Genomic DNA, 19,998 nt, shown 5'->3' on the forward strand with positions numbered 1-19,998 from the left:
TATTAAAAGAATTTTTCCATGAGAAATCAAAAAAACTTTGTTGGAAAACTTAAGTAATAATATGTATTCCTAAATTAAAGTACCTTAAGTTCATACTGGGTAACAATCCCATTACATTGTTTCTTTAAATTTTTATCAAGATGCATTTACTCACATTTTTAAAACATTTTTTTTGAGATATGAGTGATTAAATGTTTTGTCCTATTAGAATCTTTTATTATTAATTTTTAAAATAACAAAATGCCTTTAGCATACTTTTGAAAAGGTATGTTATTTATTTTTAATCTGATCCATATAATTGAACTTTCATTCATATTTGTAAGCCTACAAGCATTTTTGAAAATGATGGTTTTAATTTATTTATATTATTTTTATAAATTTTCCTAAGTTTGAAAATGATTATGTATGTAAATGATACTTTCAGTTATGTAATAGCTCCAGAATATGACATAAATTTTGGTCCTATGCATTTATCATCAAAAAAAGAACTTTTGATTCATATCGCTAACACTGGTGTGTTTGACTTCCAGTACACATTTATTGATGTCTTAAATCCTCCTGATGGTACTTTACAGGTAAATTACCATTTATGATTTCCCTTTATTGTTAGTTTATATAAGAAAATCTTTATATTAGTCACAATTGTAAAGTCTAATTTTAATGCAGATTTCAACTTGAAATTCATTCATTCTAACATGATTCAGTAACTGTATTCTTGTATGTAGTTGATATGTTTTAGATAAATCAAGAAAAGTATTACACTTCATTAAAAGTGTAGAATAATTTTTTGAAATAATTTTCTGAACAAAGTAAGAAAATACTATTGTTTTGCTTTCTATTTAGTAAAGGTTTAATTTCTGATTAAAGAATAACTCAATTTACACAAGCGATTTGTAAAAATCTGCTGTTTGATCTAAAAAAAACTTTTGATAATTAAAATTTTGGGTTGTTTGAATTTATTCATTTTTTAATAATAAAAGGATCATTTAATACAACATTAATTTCACAGGAAAACCATTTATTTAACATCTGAAAATAGCAACGCATTTAATGGATTTGGTCTATTAATTGTAAACTCCTGAATGTGTATTGACTTTATGTTTTTTACTTTATACATTTTTGTTTCATCATAAATTAAGTCTTAGACCTGTTTCAGTTCCTTTCAATATTTTTGAAGTCTTCTGTCTTGTTTACCTACAGCTGAATATAGTAAAGCTGCTTGGAAAGCTTTGATATCAACCATTCATCTTAAGATGTTGCTTTCATTTTTCAGTTGTATACCATCGTGCATGCAAGAAGATTCTTAATAAATATCTTCATTTTGTACCATCTCCATTATCAGATTTCTTAAAAAAGACATTTCCACTCTCTGTATCATACTTTTCTCCTTATTTTTAATACTTAGGTTCATTACCATACAAAACTGTCTGTACTACTTTTTGTTGTGTAATCTCAACTGGCTTCCTGTGCTTGATATATTTCTAAACTTCCTTCAGTTGCATTGCATATCAATTTATACCTGTTGGTCTATTTTTTAAATCTTTATCATTTAAATATCTTTAAAAATCACTTAGGTTGTCATATAAAATATGGCAACCTAAATGGTTAAACAGTCAACCTAAATGGTTAACAGTTGACTTGGACTGTTTAACCAAGTCAAGGATTGACTTGTTCAATAATATTCACCATTGCAATTCTGTTCTTACAGGTTTCTTTCCTTTGAAACCCTTAACTTTCATTTTAGACATTCATATGCTACAATCACGTTCTACCAACTTATATCATTTTTATACTTCATATTGCGTTATTATTATTTATTTTTTAATATTCATCTAATTTTTTAATATTTTAATAGCATTCAATTATAAAAAACTGCATTTTAGTACAATTTTTAAATTTTTCAGTAACTTACAAGGTGTGATTGGAAAATTTTAAAACTGGGCTTGTAATTTCAAAATGGCAGTACTTATAGGCTATTGTATTACACTTACACTCGGTGTTGTTGCAACACCTTTCAAAATGCAACCATAACCCAAGGTGGAAACTATCGTCCCGATGGGTGGCTCTAGATAGTGAGTCTCGAACAATGTCCTCTGGGCACCTAGGCAAACCCAGTTGTATTTAGCTATTGCTCCAGTACGCGTGCACTCTGTTGGAGTGGTCCATTTTATCTCTGTACTCATGAGAACTACATGTCTGTTCCATTAAATACTTCTTTGGTGGTAGGTCCACTTGAAAAACTAACAAACTCAGGAGCTTAAAAAGATGTCGACCAACATTGTCAGTTGAAGATTTGTCTGGAGGTGAAACGAGAGATAAAACAACGAATTCAAGAATAGTAGTAATGCAGTTTATGGTAGTCAAGTTCAAGGAAGAAGTCAAATCATTTGCAAAGGTTTTACCTTTCTTAATTAACAAGTGCCTTGTTGCAGTGTGTAGCTCTCAGAAATCAGTTAAAAATCATAGGAGTGGCACCCTGTTGATTGAGATTACTGATTACGAACAGAGTCGGAAGCTACTGGCCCATAGGTTCATTCTGACGGATAAAGTGGTGGTGGTACCTTAAATTTTAGCAAGGAGGTTGTCTTCTGCTATGATTTGGCTTGTATTGAACCATCAGAAAAAACAGAGGAACTGTCCCTGCAGTCAGTCACTTCTGTTGAGAGGATAATAAGGAAGGAGAATGCTGTTTATGTACTAACATCTTAACTTATTGTAATAACCTTTTCTACCCCAATGTTCCCTTGGTGAATGAAAATAGACCACCTGTCTGTCTGTGTGCAACCATGCATCCCAAACCCCAGATGCTGGTTCCAGTATCAGGGTTTTAGCCACACCAAAATTGGTTGCTCTGAGAAACAAGTTTGTGTGCATTGGAGCTGTATGGCACTTGATGATAGCGCATGTACTGAAGCTAAAAGGTGTGTAAATTGTAAGGGTTCACATTTGGCAAAGGTTTCATATTTCTTATGAATGTCCCATTTATAAGGAAGAACAGACAATAATAAGGATTATTACTTAACAGAAAGTGTCATTTCCTGTGGCTCATCGGGAATACAGAAATCTCTCATCATGAGAAATCCTCTACAGCCCAGAGTTAGTTTTGTCCAGGCTCTTTCTAACAATGTACAATAGGACAACAAGTGCCCATCATGTAAGTTGGTCCAAGCTTTGTCAGAACTAGTAAAGTCCCTCACTGCTGCTATTTCAGCATTAATTATTGGCAAGAAGGTAACTTGTGGTCTATCTAAATCGACACTAGTCATTACACCAACACATAAGTTCTTGCTGCAGTAAACAACCAAGATCCCTGTGAAGGAATCTATTAAAACATCATTGCCTGGAACGGCTTCTTCACCCTCCTAGGCTTCCAAGTCACCGTCTCAAGGGTTCTGTGAGGGTATGGTGGTGGATGAAGTGTCTAGAGAACCAGAACACTTCTTAAAGGTCATAAAATCCAAAACAAAAGGCTGGATAGTATTTGACAAGTGATCAGCGTGCAGTTTTTATATATAACAGGAGAAAATTATTTCCTCTCTGGCTATGAATATTATTCAGTGAAAACAGAAAATTAAAAGTATTAAAGAAAATTCTTTAATACTGTCTGCAGGTGACTCACTTCCATTCTCAAAGGATGATGTATCCTTTGTAGATATGTTTGCAAAAGATCCCACTATCAAACTGAGGGCAGAGGACGAGAAGTTGTGGCTGTTTTCCTTAGGGAGATAGTATTGGCCCTGCAGATACCACTGGATACAAACATCCCTGTAGTCTCTGTGAAGATATTGGCGTCATTCAAAATTAATATCTGCAACTTATATCTTCCTCCAAATTCCGACATCAGTGAAGATGATCTGTCTAGTATGTTTTCCCAGATTCCTGTACCCTGCCTAATAATTGGTGATTTCAGTGCCCATCACCATTCTTGGTGCTCATTGTCAAGTTCTTCCAAGTGTAGGTGACCAGCTGAGATAGAACTTAGATCTCTACTTTTTGAACAATGGATTGTACACGTTTGTATCATCTTCATCAGTTATATCTTCATGCACTGATGTGTCATTGTGTTTAGCATCTTTACTTCCATGTTTTAACTAGCACGTTACCAAAAACGATTTTGGAAGCAATCACATACCGGTTGTTATTTTGATCGGTAATAGTGATTTGCCTCATAGTCAGCTACGCAGATGGGTGCTTGGGAAAGCAGACTGTATCGGGTACAAAGATTCATTTAATCAGTACGATGAAAGTGGTGATGTGATCCACCAACTTTCCAAGTTTGCTCACCTGATAGTCGATGGTACAAATGAATATATCCTCCTAACATCTGGAAAACCAACCAGAAGAAGAATGCAGTAAGGCATTGAAAGATCGCTGCAGGGCTTTGTGTAATTTCAGTTGTAGCCCACAACAGAAATGTTTTGCACCTACTGCAATGCAAGGCCTGAATTCCATCAGGTTTTTCAGTGTGCTAAGCAGAAATCATGGTTAAATTATGTCGATAACATTTCTTCGAAAACTCCATAATTGGTTGTTTGGAGAAAGGTACGAGCCATGTGTGGATCAGAACAATCACCGCCACAAATTGTACTAGAGATGGCAAACATCATCCTGCTGTTCTGAGTTTATGAAGTATAACTTGGAGGGTAGAAGATGTGCCTTTTATTATTGGAGATTCACAAAATGAATTAAACATTCCATTTTCTTTTGATGAACTTAAGTATGCCTTGAAAAATTCCCATGACGCTTCCCCTGGAAATGATAATATCAGATTCAGTATGTTACCTCACCTCCTGAATAGTCCATTACAACATCTTTTGTCTATTTTCAATAGAATATTTTCTGACCAGATGTTTCCAGATTCTTGGTCAGAGGCACTGGTCATCCCCATACTGAAACCTGTAAAGGTCAATCATGTCCCACAAGTCCTACCTCCTTGACCAGTACCCTGTGCAAGGTAAAGGAATGAACCATCGTCTGGTGTGGTGCCTTGAGAGAAACGCCCTACATTCCAATCACACCTCGTACAGTAACCCAGTTTTTAGTAAACTGGGTTGTACATTCTTTAAATGATATCTTCACAGTAGTGTGATATATATATAATTTCAATATTTTACATGATTTATCTTGAAATTTTAATGAAACTAAGTTTTTAACCAGCCTAAAAGGACATAATTCATTCTCAATTGTTTTACATGCTTGTAAAAGTGTGTATGTAAACCTACATTCTTTATGTAATTTTTTTTTTAATTTTAGTGGAAACATTGAAATCATTTTCAGGACTACTCACTCTGATTTTTGGTTTTTCTACTTTGTTATTTCACAAATAATTTTATTTACATTACAGATTGAAGGTGTAAAAAAGACTGGTGAAAAAGGAAAAAGCAAAGAGAAAACTGAAACACCTGGATCTTCAAAAAAGAAAAAAGAAAAGTAAATTTAATTTTTATTATATTTTATTACACTTTTTCTGGACTTTTTTATTGTATTTTTTTTTTTTTAAATAGGTAAGCAGATAGCTGAAAAATTTAGTATAATATAGTTAGTATCTGCTGTTAAATATTTTTGCAAAGTAAAGTGGAAGTATTAAATGTAAATATGTCAAAATAATTAGGTTACTGATTTATATAGGTAACTAATAAAAAAAATATCCTGTTGAAAAATAGTAAAATGATCACCATTTGTTGGATTTTTGTGTATTTTTCATCCTGCTTTGTGAACTAGATTTACAATATAGATAGCAATTTTATTTAGACAGATTATCAATTAGTATATTTTTCTCCATTTATGCAACAACAAGACCTTGTTTACTGGGGTGCTTTCACCCCTGTAAAATTCATTACAATTTCTATATTTTTAGTACATATGTGAAAGATTTTTTCAGTACAAAGGTGAAGATGTCCTCATTCCTCGAATACCCATAATCCCGACCGATACATCATTTTAATTTAAAAGATTGCAATTCCCAATTCGATTGGCATTTGCAATCACAATCAATAAAACTCAAGGTCAATCTTTAGAATTGTGTGGTTTAGATTTAGATGCGGATTGCTTCTCACATGGGCAACTGTATGTTGCGTGTTCCCGAGTCGGCAAACCAGATAGCCTTTATATCTACGCAGACAGTGGAAAAACAAAAAATATTGTATATCTACAAGTATTGCAAAATTAAACTTCTATGAAACGTATGCTTTGTTTTGTTTCTCATTTCTCATCCATGCAACCACAATGTGCCACAGCGAAGCGTGGCAGGTAGAGCTAGTTACAAATAAATTTTTGGGGTATGAACCTTCCTCTTAAAATTAAACAGTTTTAAGGAGGTCATGCTGAGGTCCTGCTGCGGAGGCATGACCGCCCCTGCCAAGATAGGACATGATTGTGCCTTGGCAATCATGTCCTATATAATTATGGTTATTCATATGATTAGAATGGGGTTTTTGTGAACTCTGTGATTGTCTGTAGCTTGGATTGGGACTTAGCTTGGGATTTGGTCTTGGATTGGCAGCCTTGATCCCTGGGTGAGCTGGATCAGAGGTAGGTCTACTTGAGTATAAATGAAATTTTATAATTCAATGAATAATGTATTTCTGGGTTTGTAGAACAAAATTTAAAATGTTGTGGTTAACATGGTTTTTAATGATATGAGATTTAAATTTTGGACTCAGGCTCAATGATTTGTAGGACAATAAATCAGTCCAGTTTTGGGGATGTTAGTGTAGTTGTTTTAAAGTAGCTCCTTTGGTAGATAGACATAGGGTTTGCACTTCTGCAAGGGTGGTAAAGTGACATAGTTTTGGTTAACAATTTAGAACAGGAGTCCAAAATTGGGAAAAACCCGATATGAAGGTGACAGTATATATGATTTAATACACCAATAGAAATGTCTGCTGAGGCATTTGCATCAGTGGCATCTTGTCACGAGGTCAAACTGATGACTGAGAAATGTAATCATATTTAGAGGTTCTGGAAGATGATCTCTGGTAAAGCCCCTCAGGACTAGGAATGGAAAGCGTGGTTTGGTGACTGGGATAGCCACAAGGCATCTTCCCCTATGGAGTTAGGATGTTTTATTGTTTAGTTAAATCTATTAATAATCTTTTAGTTGATTTTATTAATTTAACATTTATTTTTTCTGTAGAAAAATATCTATAGCAGATGAGACAGATACCTACACTTTTAACATTTTAAAATTACTTTTAAAAGTAATTTAATTGTAATAATAAAAATAGATGTTTTAATAATATATTACTGTATTAGTATTAATAAACAAACACAGTTTTTGGCACATGAAAGTTTTATTGAGCTCTTAATGTTGTTATAAAGAGCAAAATAATCTGAATTCAAAAATTCTATTAGGATTTTTCTGTCACTTACAGTTTTGTTATGATTAAAAATTTTTTAAATATTGATATTATGAAATTACAAGGCATATTCACAAAGTAAGGACTGTTGGCTTATATTTAAATATTAGTGGGTCTGAACACAGTTTCACACATGCAGGGCCATCTGTCAGCTATTTATGAAGCCATTGCAGTTGTTGTTTTGCTTAAGTAGTTTGCCTGTTGGTGAATGCAGATCGCAATGTCCACGACAATTGTTTCTCCTGCCAGTTGTGAAGTGCATGCTGTGATTGGATTTTTGTGTGCAAAAATATCTTCAGCTGCTGAAATTCATCAGCAGTTGGGCGTAGTGTATGAACCTACAGTAATGAGTGAAGAAAAGGTTAGACAATGGTGTAAAGACTTTAAAAATGACCGCACAAATGTGCATGATGAAGAGCAGAGTGGCAGGTCCAGTATTCAGACCGATGAAATCGTTGAACACGTGAACTGAAAACTGCAATGTGATAAGTGATTGACGACTAGTACTCTAGCTGATGACGCTCCATGTTGGACGCACTTCTATCTACACGATTGTCACAGAAAAACTCTGATATCAAAATTGTTTGCAAGGTGAGTACATAAAATGCTCCACGCCAACACAAAGAGCAAAGAATGTGCAGTGTACAAGCATTTTTGAACTGCTATCGACAAGATGGAAATAATTTGTTTACCCACATTGCTATGGGCGACGACACGTGGATATCCCACACTAACGTAGAATTGAAACAACAGTCAATGCAATGGCATCATTTAAGTTCCCCAGACCGAAAAAGTTTAAGCAATCTCCATACTCGAGTCTATAAATGTTGGCTATTGGTTTTTGGGACGAAAAGGCAATCATTTTGGTTGATTTCATGGAACGTGGATCAACAATTACAGCTTACGTGTACTGCGAAATGCTCACCAAACAGATGTGCAATCCAAAGTCGACAGCACAGGAAACTGTCATTTAGCTTAATCCTCCTTCACAACAACACGCATCCTCACATAACGATGTGAGGATCTTGGTTAAGGCAACGGCCTTAACCAAGAAGATGATTCAAGATTTTCATTGGGAACTTTTTGACCACCCTCCGTATAGTCCCAACCTTGCACCTAGTAACTACTTCCTCTTCATCCATTTGAAAAAGTGGCTTGGTGGATAATGGTTTGAAAACGACAATGAAATTGAACTCAAGACTGCCATTGTCAACTGGTTCAATTTTCAGGCGGTGAACTTCTATGCAGAGGGGATAAAGAAACTGGTTGCAACATTACGAAAACTGCTTAGAACTGAATGGCGATTACGTGGAAAAGTTAAGTAGATATGTACTAAACTAAAACTGTAAGTAAAAACATTTTCTCTTGAATTAATTTGTTTTTATATGACCAAAACGCCCATTATGAATATGCCTTGTATATATACTTTTGGGGGAATAAATTATGTAGATAAAAGAAAATTTTAAATGATTAAAAGTAGAGGTTGGAGTATAAAAATAACTTTTTGAAGTCAATAGCTATTATTATATCCGTGAACATTCATTTGCTGTAGGTTGTGACTTGTCAGCACAGAGCAGTCATCTGATTCATACAGTTAACAAATCAGCATTATTTAAACGCCTGCTGTGTATGCATGTACTGTTGTTTCATTCTGTTTTTACAATTACTGTGTCATGTGTATTGTGTTAGTGAATAAATTTGCCAAGGAAGTTGGTAAATGATTTGAATAACTTCTGTTATGTGTCTGGGGGTTTGATATTTAAAGAACGACAAAGTTTGACTTCACTGGTTAAAAACATTGTGAACTGTACTTCACATGTTGGCTGTAAAGTAGGGATGAAGAAAAAACTGGACCCCTCACATATGCTGTTCAACTTGTGTGGAATATCTGACAGAATAGGCTAGGGGTAACTGACACATGAATTTTTCCATACCAATTGTATGGCATGAACCACAAGACCATTTGTCAGACTATTATTTCTTTTTACAAAGATAAAAGGAATAAGTAGTAGACCCAAACACACAATGCAGTGTCTGAATTTACAGTCTGCTATTAAGCCGGTGTCTCATGGTGAGGACTTACCTACACTGTGTCTTCCAACACATCTAACTTTAGAAAATGAGCTATTCACTGAATATCATAAAGAGCAAGATGATCCTATTTTTGAAACAGAATCATTATCACACAAACTTCTTCTGATAACTAAGGTGAATTAAACGATTGTTTGGATTTGAGGTTGTTGAAGAAACAAAAAACCTAGCTTTTGAGATCTAGGCTGGAAGGTTGGAATTTTCTCTATTCTGCCACTAAAGTGTATTTCTTTCACAATTGTCTGGTACAGTTTCAAAATTTATATTCTGAAGAAAGTAGTTTAATGTACTGTAACAATGTTTGGGTTGTCATGGATAGGCTTCATCATGAACTCTAAAGAATGGAGACTGTACATTGATTTTTTTTGAAAATTAGTTTAAAGGCTATACTTTTGCACAGTAGCAACAGTTTCCTTCTATTCCATTAGTACATATGCAACTAACATGAAAAAAACATGACAGTATGAAAATTCTGTTACAAAAAAATTCAGTACAGTTACTGTTGGACTATATGTTGTGATTATTAATTATTGAATTATTGATTATTAGTTATTGTGTTTATTAATGGATTTGCAGCTCGGCTACACTAAATTTTGTTGATTTTTGTGTGAATGTGATAGCAGGAATAAGATAAATCATTTTATCAAGAAGAAATGGCCAAAATGTGTACCACTTATGCCAGGACAGAAAAATGTTGTATTCCCCATTAGTTAGCTTAAAAATGATTCTTCTTCTCCACTTCATATAAAATTATGGCTTTTCAAAAGCTTTTTTAAGGGAATGGATAAATATGGCTGGATTTCATTATTTGAAAGAAAATTTCCTTATATTGTGACGCTAAATCAGGGAAGGAGAGTCTCTAAATAAGAACTTTGTAGAGATGGACCATTTGAGAAACTGTTAAAGCAAGTCAAAAAGTCAGCATAGAGATAATTTAAGAGTACTAATTTAAGAGTACAAAACATTTTGGGAAATCATGTATTCTCCCAACTACCATGACATTGTGAGGGAATTATTACAAACATATAAACATATGGGGTATAACATGTCTGTAAAAATTAATTTCTTGGACTCAAACCTGGATTTCTTTCTGGATAATCTTGGCACCATCATTGATGAGTATGGGGAATGGTTTTCACTAACAAATCTGTCATGGAAAACAGGTACCAGCAAACACTGGAATGCAAGAATGATCACAGAATACTTTTTGATGCTAAAGAGTTCCAGATGTTCCAGATGCCAAATACAAAAGGAAAACTACAACCGCCACATTTTAGTTAGTTGAATAGTGCCTTGCGTGCATATAATTCTTACATTTCTTTCAAAGTTTACCTACAGATCATAAAAAATGTTTGGTGATGAAGAAAATTTATTTACTTATTTAAATTCAGTGTAAAGAGTTCTGTTAGGATCAGCTATTTTGTTCTTTGTGATAAAAGAAAAGTTTAATTTGTTCCTTAGTGTAATCTATCAGATTTCAAAATACGAGTTTGGTTTTTTGTGCAACCCCAACCTGGAAACTAGGTCCTTGACATTTCAAAAGCTGAACCAAAAAACAGCTGCTCCACTGGCTAATTATATATGAATTTGATGCAACAGACTAATACGGAAGCTGAAGTAATCTTTATATCTAGATGGAGTATAAGGATCAAGGATATTCGTACAATAAATTTAATGAATCAATAGACAGCTTCAGAGGGATCGTGGTCAGGACCAAGTGATATGATGTTAAAGTCAGCTTTGAATACTCCCATTATTATTATTTATGGCAAGATACTAAAGAAAGAATCAAAGAAAAAGTATAATAGAAATTTTTCTCCAAAAGGAGGGTGGAGCCTGTATTAATATTTAAAAAAATAGATTGTGAAGCTTTAATCTTTTCCTGGTTGCATATATGGATATGTTAGGTGCGTGGTGCATTTCTACATCCAAACTATAGACAGTGATTGTAATGTTTATCCAAAACTTCTGCTATGTTTTAAGTGGAAGTTGTTGATTGATTTTTAAATCAATCAATTGATTGGTAAATCATTCTTGAACGACTATATTTCCATTTCAGCCTATCATAAATTCAGTATTATCAGTACCATCACTGACATTAAATCTTGTTCAGACAATGAATTATTTATCTTCATCATTGATGACTTCTTGTTCACCACCTCTCCATTCTTATCAGACAATACCTAATAATTTTCTTCAGCCGTCTAACTAATGATTTCACTGTTTCAGTGTCATTAACAGTATCAGTATAAACAATTGATTTTAGTGCTTTCTGAAGTCTGCTTCCAAAATCAAAAAATGTGTAAGGAAATTGGTCTTGTTAATCTGTAAAATTTTTCTGAAATGATTGTACTAATTTACAACAAAAATATTATATACGTCTATGAAAATAATTTTATTAGAGAATATCAAGTGAATAAACAAAAATTAATGAGTAAGTGGCAAAAACAGGAAATAGGATTCTTATTTAATAAATTAAAAATTAAAAATGAATGAAATTAAATAAAAAAGTTATGCTTTATGAAGAAAATGTATCAAAGAAATTATAAAACTTTCAGACATAATTTAGAAATTATGTGATGTAAAATTTTGATTACACTTACTCTTGCAAAGAGGATATTCTCTTGAACACAGTTTGCTATATAGACTAACAAATCAGTGTAGTCATCCAAGGTATAATTAGTACCGAAATTTCCCAGCCAGTGTGTCGGCAGAATGTTAAATTCTATTTTAAGAAGTTTTATCTCTGGGCTGCATTGTGAGTAAACAAATAAAAAATAATCTATCTAAATAGACAGGAAAGATTTCAAAGAAATTTTAGACAAAATTGTTGCATATTTAACATTTTGCCCTTGCAAGTTCTTTTTCAAAAGATACTTGATGAAAACACCAAAGTTATTTATATTTAACTCCTGAAAGAGAAGAAATCCTCCTGAAAAACCCTAACAGTATCTTAAGATTTTGAAAATTCTATTTTTCTCTGAATTTCTTTTCTCAGATTCTTTTCTTTGAATATTAATAATGTTTTTCACCAAGAAAGAGATATTTAGCCAATGTTGGCCAATCTTATTGATTTCAGAAGTATCCAAAATTTTCAAAATTATATTATATAAAAAGCTTGACCCCCCTTTTTAATTTAATTTAAAAACCCTGCACCACTTTAGAAAACAATTATTCATTTTTTATCAAAATAACTGATTATTTAATCATTTTTTATTTAAATTTGGATACTGGGGGAAAGTACAGTCCATCGGCTTGATCTTATCGAGTTGGCGTTGGATCACTGTGTAAACTGGAGGAGCCAGGCCGAATGGGCAATAGTGGAGAGTTTTGTAGTGTACTTAGCAAAGGAAAGGATTGCTGAGGGGATCTAGAGCTCTACTTGGATTTCTCTTTTATTCTATTTTTGTTGATGTTATGCTTTGTAAATTATGTTTTTGTTGTTCTTGTCCTTGTTTTGTTTTGTTTCAATGTCACTGTGTTGTTATTGTTCCATGTAATATTTTTATGTTTTGTGTTGTGTGTTGAACTCACTTTTACTTTCTATGAGTAGGTAGTTCAATTTGTTTTTTAGTTAGGTATTTTCAGTCTTGCTTAAGACTCGGTGAGATGTGCAAAATTATTTTAAGTTCATTAATTAGTAGTACACCGATGGGAATGTCACTCGTGGCATTCACATCAGTGGCATCCTGGTCGTGGCAGACTGCTATACGTCAAAAGCCGAGGTTTCAAAGATGCCGCTGGTAAAGCCCATAAGGGCTCGGAACGGAGGGGGTGGCGGAGGATGTCTTCCCCTATGGGGTCAGTCCATTTACTCTGACTATCTTGAGGTTTCAATAGTGCTGCACAGCATATCATCCACTTATCAAATCTTGGTGTTATTCTTTAGCCCTCTTGAAATCTTATTTATCTAATCACTCTTGGAATGTAGAAATTAAGTGTGTATATATAATGGAGTTATCAAATTCATATCTGACCTAAGATTAGTTTCAAGAGATTGTTTTTAGTTTGTATTTCAGATCTGACATCCTTTAATAGTCATGTTAAATTATGAAGGTATGTTGGTGATAATCCTTTTGTGTGTAACTATAAAAATAATGAATTCCTTAACTTTTATTTCCTGTAACTCAGCTTAAGACGATTCCTGATTTGTCTTAATCTTATGCATTAAATTCTATTTAATTCATTTTTTTCATAATGTCATTTAGATATAGCATAATTTCAAATTTTATGTAGTAATTTTATTATTTATGATGTCCATGGGACGAAATTTCTGGGTAAGCAAAGAAATCAATCTCAATACACATTTAAGATGATCCAGTTTTATTTAATATCCTCAGACCTAAAATAAGTAAAGTTTCATCTTGCAAAAAAATTCTGCTTGTTTTCCACTTGAAACATAATCACCCATGTAAATTTTGTTTTAATTGCTGATTATTTATTCTGTTATCATTAAATATTGCAAAATATACATCCACATTTAGAATTAGATTCTTAAATTTATCATTGCAAAAAAAGAAACATCAACTAATATACTGATTCAGTTAACCTAAATAATCATAAATAACTTACAGGAGAGATTTTCTGTATTTTAATAAACGGTCCAAGTATTTAAGAATATGAAAATAGCTTTTTATTAATTTGAAGGCATTTTTAATAAGAATGCCTTAACAAAGGCCTAAATACCAAAAATGTACTGTTATACCAAAAATGACTGCACTTGTTATTTATTATATACTTTTTCTAACAATTTATTCTTTTCACTACATTTATTTTATTATAGTCAAATATTTGTTATATACTTACTTGAAATAATTACTGTTTACTAACAAATGATGCATTGATTTATGGTAGTAGATATGTTATGCTTTAGTTATATCCAAGCTAGAACAAATAGATTTAGAGACAGACAAAAGTTCTGTTTTTATTGAAATCACACTAAATTTTATTGACAGATACTAATTTAATTACAAAATTGTATTGAAATTTTACATTGAAAACATAAAATTGTAAACTGAAAAATTAATATTGTCTGTAAACTAAAAATTATTTAAAATACAAACTTCCATTGTATTGTTGGTCACTTTATTCTTATTATATTAAATACATTTGTGCAGATTACCAGTCATGTTAAGTTCATGTCGCTATAATATGTAAACCAAATTAATTAAGTTCATTTTGTAGCTTCTTCTGTGATGTGTGAATAATTGGTATTAATTATTTTTCATGTCAATTTATGGGATGCAGAATTTTTTTTAAAATTAAATTATAATTTGTTATTTCTTGTGTTAAGTTTTATTAATTTTACAGTAGCATGCCAATTAATCCAAACAGGAATTTTTTTATTTATTTCTGTGTTGTGGGTACACTGCTTGACCACACCTATTTAAGTTATCTTTGTAATGTGAAGCAATTGTTCTTTGGTTATTTAGCAATTTTCATGATACAAATACTTTTTTAAAGTTTATTTCAGTTTTTATCATAAATCATCTCTTCTGTGTATCTTGAATATATAATAATGGATATAACTACAATAAAGTATTTGAGAATTGTTTCTCTTTCCGAGCATATCATTATGACAAACAACAAATGGCTTCTGATTGTGGTGTTGGACTAGGAACAGTGAATGCTACTTTAAAACAATTTAAAGAAATTGCTTCCTTTCCACCTCAAAGAAAAAACAAATATGGCCGTAAAAGAAAAATACTCCAGCACAGGATCTTTGTTAGTGAGAGAAGTAAGCCTGATCCAAAATTATCTGCTAGGGACTTAAATTGAGAATTAGCATCCAGAGGAGCAGACTTAGATGTAAAAACTGTTAAACACAGACTTCTTGCGCTTAGACGGAAAGCTCATCTGCCAGCTAAAAAGCAGCCATTAACACCAGCAATGTGAAAAAAAGAGACTTGTGTACCAAAGCATATGCTAACTGAACAAATGAAGACTAGAAAAATGTTATGTTTTCCAACGGGTCACATTTTTATGTTTAGAGGCAAGGGATCCATATGTTAGAAAAGCATCAGAGGAAAGTACATCTCTGGCTCATATCCAACAATCAGTTAACATCCTCAGAAAAAAATTTTTTGGGGTTGTTTTATATTTGAAAACCCTTGTACATTACTTCCAGTAGATGGTACATTGAAAAGTGACGGATATATCAAGATTCTGAAGGAAAGGGTTAAGTCACAGTTTCAAAAGAAATTCTCACAAGGCAACAAAGTATTCCAACAATATTAGGCGCCATGACAACTACCAAAAAAGTGGAAAAATTTGTCAAAGAACAAAACATTAAAGCTCTCCCATGGTCAGGCAACTCCCCAGACTTAACCAAATTAAGAATTACTTTTTTAAAATAGCATCTGTATTGAGATTAATTTGCAAGCTACTGTATGTTTGAGGACAGTCAAAAAAGTAATGAGAGTTGTAATTAGAAAAAACTTTACTCTGAATTTATATTTACATATCCCTTTTCAAAATAGTGTCTCTAAGTGCATCACACTACTTCCAGCACTTGTCCATTTTTTAAACACAAAATCCAGGTCATCTTTTGAAAGTGCTTTGCATTTCACTTACATGAATTTAAAACCTCTAGATTGGGCTTGAATTTCCATCCTTTCATGTCCTTCTGGGGACAGCCAAGAGCCGCATGGAGCAGATGTGGGCTGTGTGGTGGATAAGGAACCATTTTAATTTTTTCTATTCAAAAATTTGCACACTGTCTTAGCAACATGGGGGTGCACTTTATCATGATGTAAAAGAAATTCTTCAATTTTTCTTGAAGCGAGTTAACATTATCTTGCACACATTGATGTACCAGAGAACAATTACTCATCCATATAAGTACCTGCTGTTGGTAAATGAATCTCTCATGGTTAAAAAATATGATCATGGTAACTTACCTGTGCTGCATGTCACTTTTTCAAGTATGGTAAAGAAATTAACTTTCATTGAGAACTTTGTCGTTTCATCTTAGGTCATAATAGAACAAGACTTGTCAACAGTTACCATATGCAAAAAGCATGTTCCTTTCTTCTTGTAGCGAGCCAACAATTCTTTGCACACAAATGTAGATGGTACTTCATCTGGTCATGCATTAAGAGGTGTGGAACCCAATGACAGTAACATGTTTCATATGCATCTGCTCAGAATATTGTGTGCACTGCTTTTATTGTGTAGCAGTTCTCTCAACTGCCACTTACCAGTACAATGATTATCTCAAATGGTGTGATGCTTGTTGTGTTCACCATGTCATTAATCAATGTGCTCGGTAAATCCACTCTTACCAAGTCTTCCACTGCTCTCTCTTTAAGCCAAAAATGTGGCATGCCAACAAAAACACATTGCACATGACAAAAACACCACTAAATGCTTCTTTCAACATTTTGAATGTTTCAGAAGGTGATTTTTTTTAAACAGACACAAAACTGAATTGTGTAACGTTGATCGATATTTTTCTCCATGGAAGGCATTTACCCAACACACTTAACGTGAATAACACTCAATGACTTCAACAATCAACTTGAAATCAATATGGGGAAATAGACAACACGTCTGGGTACTTGTATATATACAGGACTGCTGCTTGCATACTTTAAATTTCCCTGCAAGTCTAATTACTTTTTGGACCGCCTTCATATTATGAAGTTGTCATTCTTTATGTCATTATTTTTATTTGTAGGAATCAAGGTGTTCAGCCATTGGTGATAGGATCATTTACAATACCAAAACCCAGTGGAATCTTGGAACCAGGATGCTCTATTAATGTTCCTGTTCAATGCAATTTTCCAACTTTAGGAGAAATTATTGCGGTATTAGCCTTTACTCTTTAAGAAAAATTGATAGTATAATTTTTTATAAAGGAAAAATTTTTACAATTTTATGATTACTTTGGTGATTTTTACCTTGTTTACTATACTTTTGCTCCACTAACACTACAACAGTTCTTATTAACGCTAAAATTCTTATTAATAGTTTTTTATTCCTAAAGTTTTTCATTCATTTATACATTTTAAAAATTGAAGCTGTGCAGAGATTTTTGTAAATTTCAATTATGAATAATAACTGACAGTTTTAGAATAAGTTAAACTTAAAAATATAGAAAGTGATTACTTTTCAGTATGAATATTCTCTATAAATTAATTAACTTTTTCTATATCTAAATATTGGTGGAATTATAAATGACTGTAAATATTGCCCTATATAACATATGAATAGAAAAAACATGTGCATAGTATGGTCTTATTATTGTGTAATAAATCTTATAAGATTTTATGATTATAAATTTTTGAAATTTTAACATAGCATAATAATTATTTAAACTGGAGCGCATAATGTGGAAAGATAGAATCCCAATCTTTCCACAAAACAGCACCACTGGCAAAGATGGCAACTCCTGAATATAAAGCTTTCTATATTCACCATTTTTTAAATGTAAATTTGTAGTTACGGTTGTGTAGAAATTTTAGTTGTGATCTTCCAATTTACAAAAACATATGTCAGTGGCATAATTGGTTTAAAATGTCTGTTAATATATAAAGGGAAGCGTATGGGATGACAGAGGGTGCCTGAAGAAAATGTTGAAGTTGTCTTTCCTGCATAGTCCTAAAAAATTTGTTAGGAATGTCGGCTGTAAACATACTTGAGTGAGCCAGTGATGACAGTGTGGAACGTTTTAAGCAAATGCTTACACATGCATTTTCTTAAAATTTTTAATTTTTAAAAGTTTTGGCTGAATTAAGTGTTAAAAAGTTGGTGGTTGTTTCATGTTTGGCTAAAATTTAAAGAATTGAAAAAGTGTTCATCTTTTAGTTTAAGTACAGTTTTTAATATTTAAGAAACTCTTTTCAGTCATGTAATCTTTTTATTTATTTTATTGTTAATGAGCTGTATTTTCATTATTTTTTAAATCTATAATGATTTTGTTTGAAACAAATAGTAATTTTTTTCAGGATATCCGGATATTAATAAGTGAAAGTAAAATAAAAAATGGAATACCGATGAAACTTTTGGCTCATGGTTCTGTTTCACAAATTGATTTCAAAAATACTGATTTTATATTTCAAGATGCCACTTTGTGTGATAGTACTCACGATTTGATCCCATTTGAGAAAATTGTAAGTTTTTTATTGCTTCATTCAGTCTAAATGACATAACCATTTACTTGGTAATTTATCATTTACCACTGTTATATTGATAAGAATGGTGATTATCAAAAGAAAGCCTTTTGATAAATGTAATTGTAATTTGTTGTAGTAACATTTATTTAATTTTAATCTAGTACACTTACTTTTATAAAATCTATAAGAAATTCAGAAATACAAGATGATGATCTTTATTTAATGATAAAAATGTACAAAGTGTTGCAATTTAATTTTCAGAAGGCACCTTAAAAAAATACATTTGAAAACTTTGGTACTGTGAAACGTGGGATCTATACATTGGTTTAGATGGTGTCCCTGTTTCTAAAAACAGATCTCTTAACTCATTTTCCAGAATGCTTGTGGGTTTCTGTATCAAAATATGCTGGATATCAATGATGTAAGAAAATTTTTGTCCTTTTAGCACAGTAATTTTAGGAGTAACCAGAAATCTCTCAATTGAATACCCAAGATGATTTAACATTCAGTAATCAATTTTTTTTATAGAAACCCTCTCACAATGACCATATCATGGCTTGACAGTAATGATGAATAAGCCATTTTTTTATGTCAGAATTCAGATCTTTTCCGTCAAGCTGAATTTTGTACTAAATCACTTTTTTCACATTTCTATGCATCAGTAATTAATTGCGCTTTTAATTATCCATCAAAGTATACCAAATCTTTTATTCTATTCACATTTGTACCCATCGTTTTTGTTTTTAGCTTCCCATCTGGGATCGTTTGCTACAAATATATACCTGGATTTTTCAGAACATTCACATCATATGCCACTTTTAATACTTAAATATTTTAATAGTAGTTTTGCCTATTTTCACACAAACATATTGATGTAAGTTTTGGTCTCTTGTTTTATATGCTAAAGCTTACAAATATAGCTTAATTGGTTTTGAAATAACCAGTAAACAAGTTGATCTTTTGGGTTAAGATTTATCCACACATTTTTAAAATACTTATAAACACTATTTCCAAATCACCATATAGGTATGTGTGGCTGTTTTTGGAATTGCTTTGTTGTACCTAGTGCTATAATTCATTTGCCCTGATAATCTACAATAAAATTTGCATGTAACTAGAGAAAAAATGAAGTAAAATTATTTAAAACGTACGACTTTATATTTTCCAATTAAAAATTAAGATGTTTTACTTTTACTTAAAAATTAATTTTTAGTTTATATTTTGCAGAACAGAATAAAGCTGAACAAAACTTAATATAAATCTTTTAGAAACAACTTTAGAAAACATGCAAAAAATGTATCTTCGGCCTCTGTTGAGAAACCACCAATTTGTTGATAAAAATAATCGTTTCTAATTGTTATGTATTATATTTAATTCTTAATCATTTAGTTAATTTTAAATTTACAAAATAAGATCATAGAATGTAATCAGCT

The 19,998-nt window shown here is 32.1% G+C and overlaps 1 protein-coding gene across 1 annotated transcript in view; it reads left to right on the forward strand.

The window, feature by feature from the left end:
- The first annotated feature begins 395 nt into the window (after positions 1–395).
- Positions 396–19,998, forward strand: part of LOC142320069 (hydrocephalus-inducing protein homolog) — a 60,097-nt gene continuing 40,494 nt past the window's right edge. The window contains exons 1-4 of the mRNA XM_075357745.1: positions 396–575; positions 5,345–5,430; positions 17,128–17,257; positions 18,398–18,562. Coding sequence (XP_075213860.1) covers positions 396–575; positions 5,345–5,430; positions 17,128–17,257; positions 18,398–18,562 — 561 coding nt within the window. The remainder of the gene's footprint in view (positions 576–5,344; positions 5,431–17,127; positions 17,258–18,397; positions 18,563–19,998) is intronic.

This window comes from Lycorma delicatula, chromosome 2, assembly GCF_047948215.1.
Source record: "Lycorma delicatula isolate Av1 chromosome 2, ASM4794821v1, whole genome shotgun sequence".
Classification (NCBI taxonomy): domain Eukaryota; kingdom Metazoa; phylum Arthropoda; class Insecta; order Hemiptera; family Fulgoridae; genus Lycorma; species Lycorma delicatula.